At 44.5% G+C, this 13,678-nt stretch overlaps 1 protein-coding gene across 8 annotated transcripts; it reads left to right on the plus strand.

Annotated features, from left to right (window-relative positions):
* The first annotated feature begins 52 nt into the window (after window positions 1–52).
* Window positions 53–13,559, plus strand: tpm2 (tropomyosin 2 (beta)). 8 transcript variants are annotated; one of them, XM_047344435.1, is made up of 9 exons: window positions 53–366; window positions 3,054–3,179; window positions 5,945–6,078; window positions 6,371–6,488; window positions 6,984–7,054; window positions 7,522–7,597; window positions 9,164–9,226; window positions 9,327–9,396; window positions 12,984–13,127. In XM_047344435.1, exons 1-9 carry the CDS (start codon window positions 253–255, stop codon window positions 13,064–13,066), a joined length of 855 nt encoding a protein of 284 aa, XP_047200391.1. In that variant the 5' UTR covers window positions 53–252; the 3' UTR covers window positions 13,067–13,127. The 8 variants fall into 8 exon arrangements, with proteins under 8 accessions (XP_047200391.1, XP_035040458.2, XP_035040454.1 ...); XM_035184567.2 differs by lacking the exon at window positions 12,984–13,127 and adding an exon at window positions 10,792–11,100 and having other exon boundaries at window positions 55–366; XM_035184563.2 differs by lacking the exon at window positions 7,522–7,597 and adding an exon at window positions 8,811–8,886 and having other exon boundaries at window positions 56–366; window positions 12,984–13,111.
* The last annotated feature ends 119 nt before the right edge of the window (window positions 13,560–13,678 follow it).

Here is a 13,678-nt window from a genome sequence, read left to right on the forward strand (position 1 = left end):
GCCTAAATATGGAAAACGTCCCCGCGCGCGTCCACGCTGATGATAGAGAGACCGGAGGGAGGAGCTCGTGACAGTTTCATTCTCCACGAGCCGCTCAGACGAGCCGCACGCGCGCCCCGGTCCAGCTCCGGTAGAACTCACCTCCGGTAAAAAATAAAAAAAAAATTAAAACAAAGAACTTCAGCTCCGGTATAAAAACTCCGCTCCGGATAAACCCGAACCTACTGCCGAGGAGCCACTGAGCCAGCAACCATGGAGGCCATCAAGAAGAAGATGCAGATGCTGAAGCTGGACAAGGAGAACGCCATCGACCGAGCGGAGCAAGCGGAGGGAGACAAGAAGGGAGCGGAGGACAAATGCAAACAGGTACAGGAAGGTGGCGCTGCAGCCAAACCTCAACTCACCTGAGCGCACCTGAACTCCTCTGCTCCCATCAGAGGTGGCGTCCCTCAAGGTTCGGTCTGGGGCCCACGGTTATGTTCGTTATCTCTGTAGACGGTGTTTTTCTTACTAGTTACACCTGAAAGTGCTCGATTGAAAATCTCTTTAACTGATTGAATGATGTTAAATTTTGTTGGTTGGAAACGTTTGAAAACTATAAACTTCTTCTGTCGCTAAGCCGTCCAATGAGCTCCTCCAGTAATTAGCTCCGCCCAGGACGTTGTTTCCATTGCAGTTTGTGTGTTTGTCAACATCATTACTCAAAATCCACTGAACAGATTCACTTGACATTCAGTGGGGGGGTGGAACCCGGGGAGAACAGGATCCTGTTCTGGTCCAAACTCTGGAATCATCTCCCATCACGTGTTAATATCTCATGTCAAGTGTCAGCTGCAGTGTTTAAAGTGAAGTGACGGCTCGATGATGTCAGTGGCAGCCATCTTGGGATGAAAGAGCATTATTATTTAATTTGACTTATCTTTAATATCTTTTACTGGATTTTAGATCAGGATTCTATCGTCTCTTCTTTATATCTATACTTGTTTTTAATTTATTTTAAAGCACACCTAAAGATTTTAAATGCTCCATATAAATAATGATGTTAACAGAAAGTGGGAAAGAGATCAGAGGATTAAAGTAAGCGGAGAAGCATGAGTCTGAACAGCGCCCCCCTGTGGCTGTGGGATGAAATGATTGGACACCAGAGCATCAGTGGTTTTAGTGATCAGCTCTAAAATGTGTCCTCTTTTCAAAACCAGCATGTGACTCATCCGAGGCTTAAATCATCTCACGTCTCAGAAAAATATTAGTGACTATCCACCATAGGTAGAAATATAACATATATATATATATTATATATATATATATATATAACTAAATAAACACTATAACAATGTAGAGCAGAGCGAAGCAGCTGCTTCTATGCAGTCACACAAACTGAACTCTGCAGAATCTCCGTGTTCACTTCCTGTCTGTCTGCTGCACCCGGCTGCCCCCCCCCCCTCTCACCTGAACCAGGATCTGCTGCTGTGTTGTTCAGCTGTGAAACAAACTCTGCAGCTCATGTCTAAACAGTGATGGTGTTGTACTTAAAAAACTTCAGGATAAGAAAAACGTGTCATTATCAAAACTCATAATTCACTTTGAGTGATGAAGATATGCGTCAGGTGGTTCAGCTGCTCTGTCACATCTGCAGTTTCCAGCTGTGACGTGATGCAGCTGCAGGACACAGGGAGTCTCTCTCCTGCCTGCGCCTCCACTCGCGCTCCACCATGTAATTGACGAGATCAGATAGCCATCTATGAATAGAAAGCAACTTTTCAACTATGCAACTGTCCACATAGCTTGTGTTCCCGGGGGATCCCGGCCTGTTGCTACGACAATGCTTCACCATCACTTCTGTCCGACCACTGAATACTCGTCTATTTCTGGTTCCCTATAAAGACCCCGCCTTCTTTGAATTGTTGCTCCCCTACGAGATGGTCAAGGCTGTTGGTTCAGGACGGTGGGATCAGGAGCGTCCAGGCTATTTGTGACTGAGGCCTTACATGGCTGCAGCTGCAGTCTGTCAGGAGTGATACAGTACGTTTGTCCTGAGGACTTTATGCTCGGGTACAATTGTCTTTTTATAGGACATGAAGCTGTTGGTGCAAACGTTGACTCGCTGACACAATCTTTGGAAATGAGTCACTGGAAAACAGACGCGTCCAAAACAAAGAGGTTCTAATGGTCATGAACGAGGAACCTTCAGAAATCTGCATCACGAGAAGCATGAATCTGATCATTGAGTTGTGATCATATGAACAAGCGTTAACGATGTATCAGGACCACAAACTGTTTTATGGGTTTCAGTTTAACTACGAACTCTTGACTGTAAATAAAGATGGATGTCGAGGTCCCATACATCAGTCAGTGTCAGCTGTCAATCATCACGTCTCAGCCTGTTTTTATATCAAATAACTAAATAAAACCAAACTGGTCAGAAACTTGAACAAACATCAGTGAGATGAGAATGACCTGAAATTACAGAAACATCTTTACAAACATTTATTTAACGTCTACTTAGATTTTTTGTTTGGTTCATGTCCCATCTGCTAACATGGAGGAGGAGGGGGATTTGACCTCCACCTCAGCCAGACACCAGGGGGCGATAGAGATGATTTGGCTTCATTCCGTCCATGTTTTATCTCCAATCGTTGGTGGGAACAGGAAACAGTCGTATAGACGCTTCAGTGACAGAGGAGCTGAATAAAGTCGGGTAAATGATGTAAAGTGGCCGAGCTGCATTGTGGGTAATGCAACCCTGATTTATTACTTTCTTTTTTAACTGTCCCTCATGTGACTCAGTGTTCCAGATGAAATAAATATGATTTAATAAAGATGTCGAATGTTGAAGGAGACGACACCTGAAGCACAAGAAGAGAAGTTGACACAATAAACACTGAACTCTTCTTCCTTCATTCTGAGGTGTGTTAAATGTACTGGGATGGATCGTGAATGTAGGAGACGATGTCAAAGAGTTCAGGTTATTCTACATTATTTCATTAGTCCTTTATGATCCGTTTCCTCACGTCCTGACATGTTGTGTGTCTGTGTGTGTTTGTGTTGTGTAGCTGGAGGAGGAGCTGCTGGGTCTGCAGAAGAAGCTGAAGGGCGTCGAGGACGAGCTGGACAAATACTCTGAGTCGCTGAAGGACGCCCAGGAGAAGCTGGAGCAGGCAGAGAAGAAGGCAGCAGATGTGAGTGAAGGGAGTGATGTCATGATGATGTCAGGATGATGTCACGACGGGTGTCACATCGTTGGTGTTCAGACGTGTTTCATTTGTTGCTGCTCAAACTAGAAACCAGCAGCGACCTCTTGTGGTTTAAACGCACACAGACCAGTCAGTCAGACCTCACACTCACACACATTAATCACCACCGTCTTCATGTCGACCTTCACAGAGAATTTAAAGCTGCTCGTGTTAAATCTCCAGAGCGTCATCATTTGAAAACTCCTGTTAAGCAGCCTGGCTGCAGACCACAGCAGCAGCCACCGTATTAAATCATGTGTCGTATCAGATTCTACCAACATATCATAAAGCCTGTCAGCACCTCCAGGCAGATGCTGTCCATTCTGACCGACCCAGCCGCTGTAGTGGAGGATCTGGTTTCTTTAATCCAGGTTTGGCAGCAGCTGAGTCAGATCCTCACACTGTCCACGTTCACATGGACACCAAACTAATTCTGAATCAGGCATTACTCCAAATGTAATTTACACCAGTTACTAATTAGAATTAACAACCCCAGCCTCAAACCGTTTAATTCACGATGCTAACTTTTACCCTCCTGCCCGTTTCCTTTCTGATCTTGCAAAAGCTTCAATCCTCGTATTTTTCCATCTCGTTGACACTCAGGTCCTGAGTCATCAGTCGTTAACTGTCGTACGTCGATGTGAAAAACCAACAGACGGTTAAACATGTCGACATGATGCCCCAGGTGGCAGCTAATGTCAGCATGTACAGGGTGTATCTGTGCACCCCGATAACTGACTCACGCAGCTGAAGCACATCCATCATCCAACAGTCAAACCCAGGGACTCGATTCACAGACGGACGACACGTCGGAAACACGAAGCCAAAATATCTCTGTGCTGGCGACGTCATTTGGAGCCAGAGTCTGTTTTTATATCATCAAATAACTAATGAAAGCAAACTTATCAGAAAGCGTCACAGATGTAAGATGGCAGCGTTCATATCCTTATTTACAGTCTCTGGACTATGTCAAATAAAGTCCCTCTTCCTTGCGGAGACATTATTGGTTCTCTCAGGCGTTGGGTCAAATCCCTGGAGTCATTCACCTCCTACCACCTCTAAACTAATATGTCAAACTCATCGTGTGATTGGTGGAGCTTGTTGCCGTAGCAACACATCTGTATATTCAAAGTAAAGAAGCTAAATTAATTCTACTTGAGTTTATGCTCTGAAGAGCGCGGCCCAGAGTCCTGGAGACGTTCCTACAGACTTCTGAGTCATGAGTGGTTCTAATGGTCAGAGACACTGAGTCCTGGACTTCCTGTGCAGCCTCACAGGGACGTGACCAAAGAAGGAAAGAACCAGATGTGAGTTTGTTTATGTCCACTCCAACAGGAACGTCTCTGCCTCAGGACGTCCAGCAGTTATATCAATCTGGAATAACTTCTATAAATAAAGACATTCTAAATGATATGACATGATGTCAATACATTTTTATACTTTCACACAACAAAGATTTCGTATCTTTCCTTCAACTCTGCAAAAGACTGAATTCTGACCCAAATGATTCTTTGAATTCTCTGAAGTCACAAAGTATTTATTATAAACTTGGTTCAATAAAGCAAATAACGTGTTCGAGGGATAAAGAAGCCGAGTAAAGACAGAGGATTACATCATTTCGAGAACTTATATCATAACAAACTTGATTAGATATTCAAGGGCAGAATATAATCTAATTTTATATTTATTCTATATAATTTACTATTATTTATTATATATATATATATATATATATACACAGTCTATGACGTTTATATAGTTCACAAACCCGTAGGTGACGTCACGGCCGGCTGCCACCTGGCGGCGCGGTTTCGTGTGATTTCAAAATAAGAGACGCGCCGATGATCGCTTCGTTTTAAAGTTGTAACCGGAAGTAGCGGTCGCTTCTGACCCCGTTGCCACGGTAACAGTCACACACCTCGGCATCATGGCGGCCTTCACGTCCGTAGACGCGGTGAGGAGGAAGATCCAGAGTCTGCAGCAGGCCGCGTACGAGGCGGAGGACCGAGCCGAGCGGATGCAGGAGGAGGCGGAGACCGAGAGACGCGCCCGAGAGACGGTAACACCGACACCGGGAAAACCTCCCGTTCATCACGGAGCTCCCGGTGGAACCGGGACTGACGCTCAGCTTTAGAACATAAGATGGAGATGAAGTTACCAACTAACAGCAGATTACTTCTTTTACAACTCGTTTCGTACTGATCCTCTAAACTCCTCCCACTAAACTAAACGTCATCCTGTCAAGTGTCATTAATACTGCAGCTGTACCACAAACTGAAAGGTGCTTTAGTATTCTGTAAGTAACAATGGACTCCACTTCCTTCAGAATGAAGCCAAAACATCTGGGATGTGAACGCTGCCATCTTGTGGTGATGACGTCATTTGCAGTCAGTGTAGTGACGGAGGAGTGGAGCTGAGGTATCAAGGTCCCGCCCACACATACTCTCGGCCAATCCTGAGTCAGGCTCAGCTGTCAATCATGAGTCTCTTTTCCCAGGATTCATTGTGCTTCGGTGACAAACTGTCGGTCAATGCTTACGTTTCTGGCTCCAACTCGACGGAGCAGCTAACGCTCCGTGTTAAAGAACCTACTGCAGCTCGGTTGCTAGGCGACAGCATTAGGGGCCGGACCCCCCCGCTGCTGCTGAACTGGCCTTCAGTGTGAAAACTGTCTGACTCTTCTTCTGGGTTCTTTGCTCTGATCCGTGCAGGCGGAGGCGGAGGTGGCGTCTCTCAACAGACGTATCCAGCTGGTGGAGGAGGAGCTGGACCGAGCTCAGGAGAGGCTGGCCACCGCTCTGCAGAAGCTGGAGGAGGCGGAGAAAGCTGCAGACGAGAGCGAGAGGTGAAGAACTTTGTTCATCCACTGAACATCTGAACGCTCTTTGTCCCAGAGCAGCAAAAACTCAACCAACTAGTCAAGCTCTGGTTCGTCAGCTCGCAGGAAACCTCAGTCACTTAAACTAACCACTGACGAACGCAGCTCAGAATAAACCTCAAGTGAAAAGAACCTGAAAATACATTTACTTAAGTAAAGTACAGATACATGAAAACTGCACTTAAGTACAGTAACAAAGTAAAAGTACTTAGTTCCATGTCCCCACTGTTCACTGCTGTCTCCTGCTGTGACCGTTCAGAGGAATGAAGGTCATCGAGAACCGAGCGTCCAAAGACGAGGAGAAGATGGAGATCCAGGAGATGCAGCTGAAGGAGGCCAAACACATCGCGGAGGAGGCCGACCGCAAGTATGAGGAGGTGAGACTTCAAAGTTCAAAGTGCAAACACCGGTCCTCAGACTACGGCTACGTGCTACAACATGTGACACACACCAAAAACGTCTGTTTATTTCAAAATAATACAAAAATCATTTTATAAAAAGTATTTCTGTATATTTGTTGCTATGTTTAAATTTAAATTAAAGGTGGAGACTTAATACAGACACAGAGAATCCGATCCAAGTAACTGAGGATAAATGACGGATTCAAGTTTATATCGTTTAGTAATAAAACTCGACCGATATGAGTCACAGACGTTTGCTGATGTGGAAACTTTGATTTGACAGAATAAACAATGCAGAAAAAACGTATTTACAGTTACTTACAAACTTATTTTTTTATTTAAATTCTATATATTTGTCATTTCTTTTCATTGATAATAAAGTTTAAGATAAGTCAACAGAATAGATGTCTGTAAACTCAGTAAAGAAGTGACGCGTGTTCCTGGGTCTGAGTTTGAGCTGAACGTCCGCAGGTGGCTCGGAAGCTGGTGATCCTGGAGGGCGACCTGGAGCGGTCCGAGGAGCGGGCGGAGGTGGCCGAGGCGTAAGTCAACACCACTGTGCATTATTCAGGATGTCATGGTGGAGGTCATGTGATCACTACTGGCACAACATGCGAAGCTGCACGTGCACTGGTCATTCATGCATTTAATGATTAATGATTAATTACTGGTTGTTGTTGCACAGACTCTTAACAATGATTATTGTCCATTAATCTACTGATCAATAATCTGATTAATCGTTTAAAATGTTGCAAAATCCTGAAAAGAGTCAAATGTTTAAATCTCAGCTGGGATGTGTTTTCATTTTGAATAAACGATGGATCACTGAGAGTGATCCACAGATCCTGGTTGTGTGAAGCTGCAGGACACAGACGTGTGTTCTTGTGTTCTCTCCTGTGTGTGTGTGTGTGTGTGTGTGTGTGTGTGTGTGTGTTTATCTAATGCATGTTGGAAACGCCTGCATGACCCCCACCCTCCTCACCCCCGACCTCCCGGACTAACCCTGCAGACGAGTGAGGGAGCTGGAGGAGGAGCTCCGACTAATGGACCAGAATATGAAGTCCATGATGTGCGGAGACGAAGAGGTACTGAAACTCCACCGGGTCCAAATCGTGACCCCGCCTCCTTCTGCTCCTCTGACCTGCCGCCTCTAAACTCCTCCCACTGTTTCCTGTCTAACCTGCACTGGCCTGTGATTCGCTGAAGGACAAGTCAGGTGATATTCTGCCTTGGTTTTCTTGTCAACAAATCAGATGGAAACCTAGGACAGTAGATTTTTATATTTTGAGGCCAACTCAAAATTCTAAGTTTTTATGATTATGAAAGAGACATTTTCTGGATAAAAGATAAGACTAGTGAGTTTCTGTGGTTCCACAAACCTGAACCGGCCTTTCCCTTCGTGTTCGATCAACATCGACCGACACGCTCCCTCGCCAGGTGGAGCTATGACACCGTGGAGGCGGGGACAGTGGCTGATGCTCCTCTGATTGGTCACTTCCCTCGCCAGGTGGAGCTATGACACCGTGGAGGCGGGGACAGCGGCTGATGCTCCTCTGATTGGTCACTTCCCTCGCCAGGTGGAGCTATGACACCGTGGGGCGGGGACAGTGGCTGATGCTCCTCTGATTGGTCACTTCCTCGCCAGGTGGAGCTATGACACCGTGGGGGCGGGGACAGTGGCTGATGCTCCTCTGATTGGTCACTTCCCTCGCCAGGTGGAGCTATGACACCGTGGAGGCGGGGACAGTGGCTGATGCTCCTCTGATTGGTCACTTCCCTCGCCAGGTGGAGCTATGACACCTTGGAGGCGGGGACAGCGGCTGATGCTCCTCTGATTGGTCACTTCCCTCGCCAGGTGGAGCTATGACACCGTGGGGGCGGGGACAGCGGCTGATGCTCCTCTGATTGGTCACTCCAGTCCACAGCCTCGTGGATCATAAGAACCACTGCTGTCTTTTTAAAACACTTTAAGATTCATGTCGTCAGTAGCAACTGATTAGTTTGTATCTGAGTCACGGACGAAGCAAGTGAGATGAGATGAGATTTGTTGACAAGAAGAAAAACATAGAATAACATGAGACTTCTGCTTTCATTTGATTACGTTTATTTGAAGTTACCTTTCAAAGACCTGGTATGACTCTTGTTCTTCTCAGAGTCAGATGTAAATGATCGTCTCTGAGAAGACTTGATTTTCAAAGCGTCGGTTCAGTCGCTGTCAGGCTTTGTTCTCCTCTGCTGTTCTTTCAAGTCGCTGCTCTTTCTCCTCTCGCTTCTTTCTCTCTTTCTGACGCTGCTCAGTAAATCAGGCGACCTTGAGGAAGAGTTGAAAAATGTCACCAACAACTTGAAGTCACTGGAAGCGCAGGCTGAGAAGGTACAGTAGGAGCTGAGGGCGTTCGGCCTCAGGTCCGGACAGTCAGACTGTAAATATGTTTAAATATATATATGATGGAAATATACACGGTTCATTATTTAAAGTGACTTAAAGAAACATGAGGAAAAGTAAGAACTTTCACCTCCAGTTGTGCATCTTTATCCTTCTTGTCTTTCTTTAAAAGATTCAAATCTTCTCCAGCAGTGGATTCACTGTGCATGTAAAGTCTCTTGTTATTATTTCAGCTTCAAGTTCAAATCTTGTGTTTGGTTTTCAGTACTCGCAAAAGGAGGATAAATACGAAGAGGAAATTAAAGTTCTTACTGACAAACTGAAAGAGGTGAGGTAGATGTTTCTTCCTCTCACACATGAACCGCCTGAAGCGAGCGGCGGCGTTGACTCGTGTCTTACTGATGTTTCTGTGGCGGTTTGTGTTCCAGGCTGAGACTCGTGCAGAATTTGCAGAGAGATCTGTGGCCAAGCTGGAGAAGACCATCGACGATCTGGAAGGTATTTAAACGCTGTTTCCTCCTGACACCAGTAACACGTCTGCTCGCCGTCCTGCTGTGAATCGAGTAGAAGTAACAAACTGCTTCACTAACCTCTACTGACGATGTGTGGCTGGGTGAAGGCTCAGGGTCCGGGTGTGGTGGGAGAGAAGTGCGATGTGTTAGAAACTGACCTGAACGTCCAGTGAAATCCTACAAGTCTTAAAGAGGATCCGACTCTCTCACGTGGAAGAAGTTCAAACTTGTTCATATGAAAAGTTCCACATATCATCGAGTAACAAATAAATAAAAGCTGCGTTCCTTCTCCCCTCACGTTGAGAAGTGGAGATGAACATCAGGTCACTCTCTGAAGGACGCACATTTACTGGCAGTTCAGCCACGTGTTGGTTTACACACATGCACAGACGCAGTCATGCATGTGCCCACTAGACAAACATGTGCATGACGGGAGAACAGGTTAAATCATGCAGACGCTCACAGCTGAATGGAAAATGGATGTGAGCCTGTGTGTGTCCGTCCTTACCGACTGCACTATAACACAGAATCACTACTTTTCAGAATTTAGTTTTATGTTTTGCCGATGCAACTTTGTCCATTTTAGGTAAAATTTAGAATTTACTGTTACTTGTATTTCTTACCTTAGTATAGAATCGGTTTCTTCCCCGTATGTTTGAAATGTTTGTGTAGAACTCAGATTTGAGCCGTTCACCGTCGACTTCCAACATGGCTGCCGTGGTTGTGTTTGCCTGAATTCATGATGACTTCACTAACAGTTGAAGCAGGAAAGCTGTGTGGTTTGATCCGTCGTCTCTGAGCTGAACGGGTTCAGTGAGTTCGAACCCAGAGGTCAGAGAGAGCATGGGGTCAGATCCCTCAGCTGTGACATATGGATACAGGTGAACTCCAGCCCAACAAACCTCTGGGGCTGATGCTGATATCGATATTAGTGAGTAAAACATGAATCAATATAATTGAGGTTTGATATTTTACAGTTCAACCATAAACTTTATTATAAATAACTATAAATAAAAAGAAAACACAAATACAAACAAATATATAGAACTTGTATAAGAAAATAAACACACAAACATCTTTCCTTCATAATATTAACGAAGGAAAGATGTAAATGCAGGTGTGAACAGGGTCTGAGCCTCCAGATGTTTCTTCTGCTCGATCTGAAGTAACGAGCTGCATGAAGCGACCGTTTAACACCAGATGAACATTTTCCTTCTGTTTTTCTGAATCCTGTCTCTTTGCTGCTCTGCCCCGTGTGTCTCTACCTGTGTGTGTCTCTACCTGTGTGTGTCTCTACCTGTGTGTGTCTCTACCTGTGTGTGTCTCTACCTGTGTGTGTCTCTACCTGTGTGTGTCTCTACCTGTGTGTGTCCTCCTGCAGATGAAGTGTACGCTCAGAAGCTGAAGGGTAAAGCTCTCAGCGAGGAGCTGGACTTGGCCCTGAACGACATGACCACACTCTAGACGCTCTCTATCTCTTCCCCTCTGCTCTTCCTTCCTGTCTGAACTCGTGTCCGCTGCTCGCTGCTGTTCTGTTCCGTCTAGAAGGTTCTAGAAAAGAACCACGGGCCCGTCCGTGCCTGAGTGCTGCTCTGAACAGAGGGTTGAGTCTCTGCTGTGTGTCTGTTGGTGGACGTTGTGTCTTTACTCAAATGTTTCCCTCCCTCTGTAATAAACGGATTAAAGCTCTTGTCTGTCTCCTTCTACTTTCACTTCCTTTCTCTTCCATTTACTTCCTCCTTTTATAAATGTATAAGTAGTGTATGAATTATAAATAACCTAAGATAAGCTTTATTTGTCACGTACACAATTATACATGGTACAATGTGCAGTGAAATGTGTTATTGTGCCTGCATCCAGTTTTAAAATAGTAAAATAAAAGACAGAATATAAAAATAGCACACAATAGTATTAGAAAATGCAAAATGTCCATCATGAAGACAGATAGAGATGCATATCTTGTAATGTGTAAATATAAAAGCTCCTCTGAAGCATGAACCAGGTTTAGACTCTGTTAAATCATTTCACACACAGACTTCTGGGTCATTTATCAGGAGTTTTGTTCAGAAGAATTTGAGTGTAAGTCCGAGGCTGGTTAAGCTGTTGGTTCAGCTCTCGATGGGTCAGTACTCCACTGTGGACTAGTGACCTAAAATAGCTGGCTGGGGCTCAGGAGGTAAAATGGGTTGTCCATTAACCTGAAGTCCGGTGGTTCGATCACCGCCTCCTCCAGTCTGCATGTTGAATCCATGATTGAATCCTTCACAAGACTTGTAGATTAAAAGTGTGTTGTTCAAATTACCCAGATTTGTATTTTTCAACCCAACTTTTTAAAGATAAAAGGTTTTAATGTTGGTTCTGAATCAGCAGGTGAATGAAAACATGAAGGAATTCCTCACTTTTCAATCGTGTGTGTGTGTGTGTGTGTGTGTGTGTTTGTGTGTGTGTTTGTGTGTGTGTGTGTGTGTGTGTGTGTGTGTGTGTGTGTGTGTGTGTGTGTGTGGGGGTGTGGGGGGGTGGGTGTGTGTGTGTGTGTGAGTGTGTGTGTGTGTGTGTGTGTGTGTGTGTGTGTGTGTGAGTGTGTGTGAGTGTGTGTGTGTGTGTGTGAGGTGAGGTGAGTGAGTGTGTGTGTGTGAGTGTGAGTGTGAGTGTGAGTGTGTGTGTGTGTGTGTGTGTGTGTGTGTGTGTGTGTGTGTGTGTGTGTGAGAGGTGAGTGAGTGAGTGAGTGAGGCGTTCAGGAACTCGCGAGCAGCTCAGCTATAAAGCTGTTACCTTGATATTGAAGGAAGCAGCTGATGAGAACGTTTATCTGAGATCAACAGAACCATTGAGCACATTGTTCCTGAGACAGAGGTTGTAAGTGATTTATCTGAAGCTGAGATCTGATGTTGGATAGTTTCTCCATCTGGAAGAAGAAAAGTGGATTTACTCAGTGTGCTGTCTGAGTGACGACTAAATGAATCTTCCTCTTCTCTGGAAACTGAGAAATACTTTGTTTAAAGATTCAATTCAATTTTATTTCTATTGCACCAAATCATAATATACATTATCTCAAGGCTTTTTACATAGAAGTGCGAGACCGTAACAATTATAGAGAAACCAACAGTTCCCACAACGAGCAGATGAGAGAACAAACTCTTCATTATATTCATGATGAACACATGTACTCTACTTCTGTGCTTTCCAGTGTCCTGCAGTACTGTAACACTAAGGTCCACGACTGCTCCGTCAAATGAAGATCTGGTCAAAGATCGTAAACAACCGCTTCAGAAACTCTTACTCAGCCACAATAACATTTTGAAGCTGGTCAACGACATGATTTAATATGTTTAGTCTGAAGCTCTCTGGAGTTCCTCAGATCCTAAAATGTAATACTGTCTCTTATGGATGAAACGTGACATTAAATGTTTGAATCCTTCATTATTCTATATATATAAATAATCATTCAATCAACAAATCCAACTGTAGTGGGTGAACCCTAACAACAGTGATGTGGATTCACTGGGTAGAATCAGACGTGCTCTGGATTGTGTGTCTGTATTTTTCTCCTGTGACTGTGGTTCTTTTCTCCAGAGAAACTGGCCCAGGCCAAAGAGGAGAACCTGGACATGCACCAGGTTCTGGACCAAACTCTTCTGGAGCTCAACAACCTATAAAGACCTTTGCAGAGCTGACCGAGGAATCACTGCAACGATTAATCAAGACAAAGTAATTGAAAAAGAAAAGGTTTCCTTTGCTCCCAGCAGACACACTTAACACTTAACACTTGTTATTTTAAACACTACTTCTTTATATTTTCATCTGTGCACATTATTCCAAGAGGACTTTTCCAACAACATGAATGTTTTAGAAAATGAGATATTTTTCTGCTTAAATTTAAAGTTTGTGTTTGCTTGTATTTTAAAGTTCAGCCGAACCTGCCGGCTCCTCCTTAACGTGATGTGACCATAGACTGTAAAGAAAGATGGATGACTTCCTCCCGTTGGACAAAAGTGAAGCTAAAATATCTCGGATATGAACGTCACCATCTTGAATTTTTGACATAATTCGCAGTCTTGGCAGCAGTGATGGTGGAGTGGAGCCATGGTATCAAGGTCCCGCCCATATACGCTCTTGACCAATCAGGAGTCAGTGTCAGCTGTCAATCATGACGTCTCAGCCTGTTTTTATATCATCAAATAACTGATTCAAACCAAACTGATCAGAAACATGAACAAACATCAGAGAGATGAGAACGAGCTGAAATGACAGAAACATCTTTAAAACTA

Source organism: Hippoglossus stenolepis, chromosome 18, assembly GCF_022539355.2.
Source record: "Hippoglossus stenolepis isolate QCI-W04-F060 chromosome 18, HSTE1.2, whole genome shotgun sequence".
Classification (NCBI taxonomy): domain Eukaryota; kingdom Metazoa; phylum Chordata; class Actinopteri; order Pleuronectiformes; family Pleuronectidae; genus Hippoglossus; species Hippoglossus stenolepis.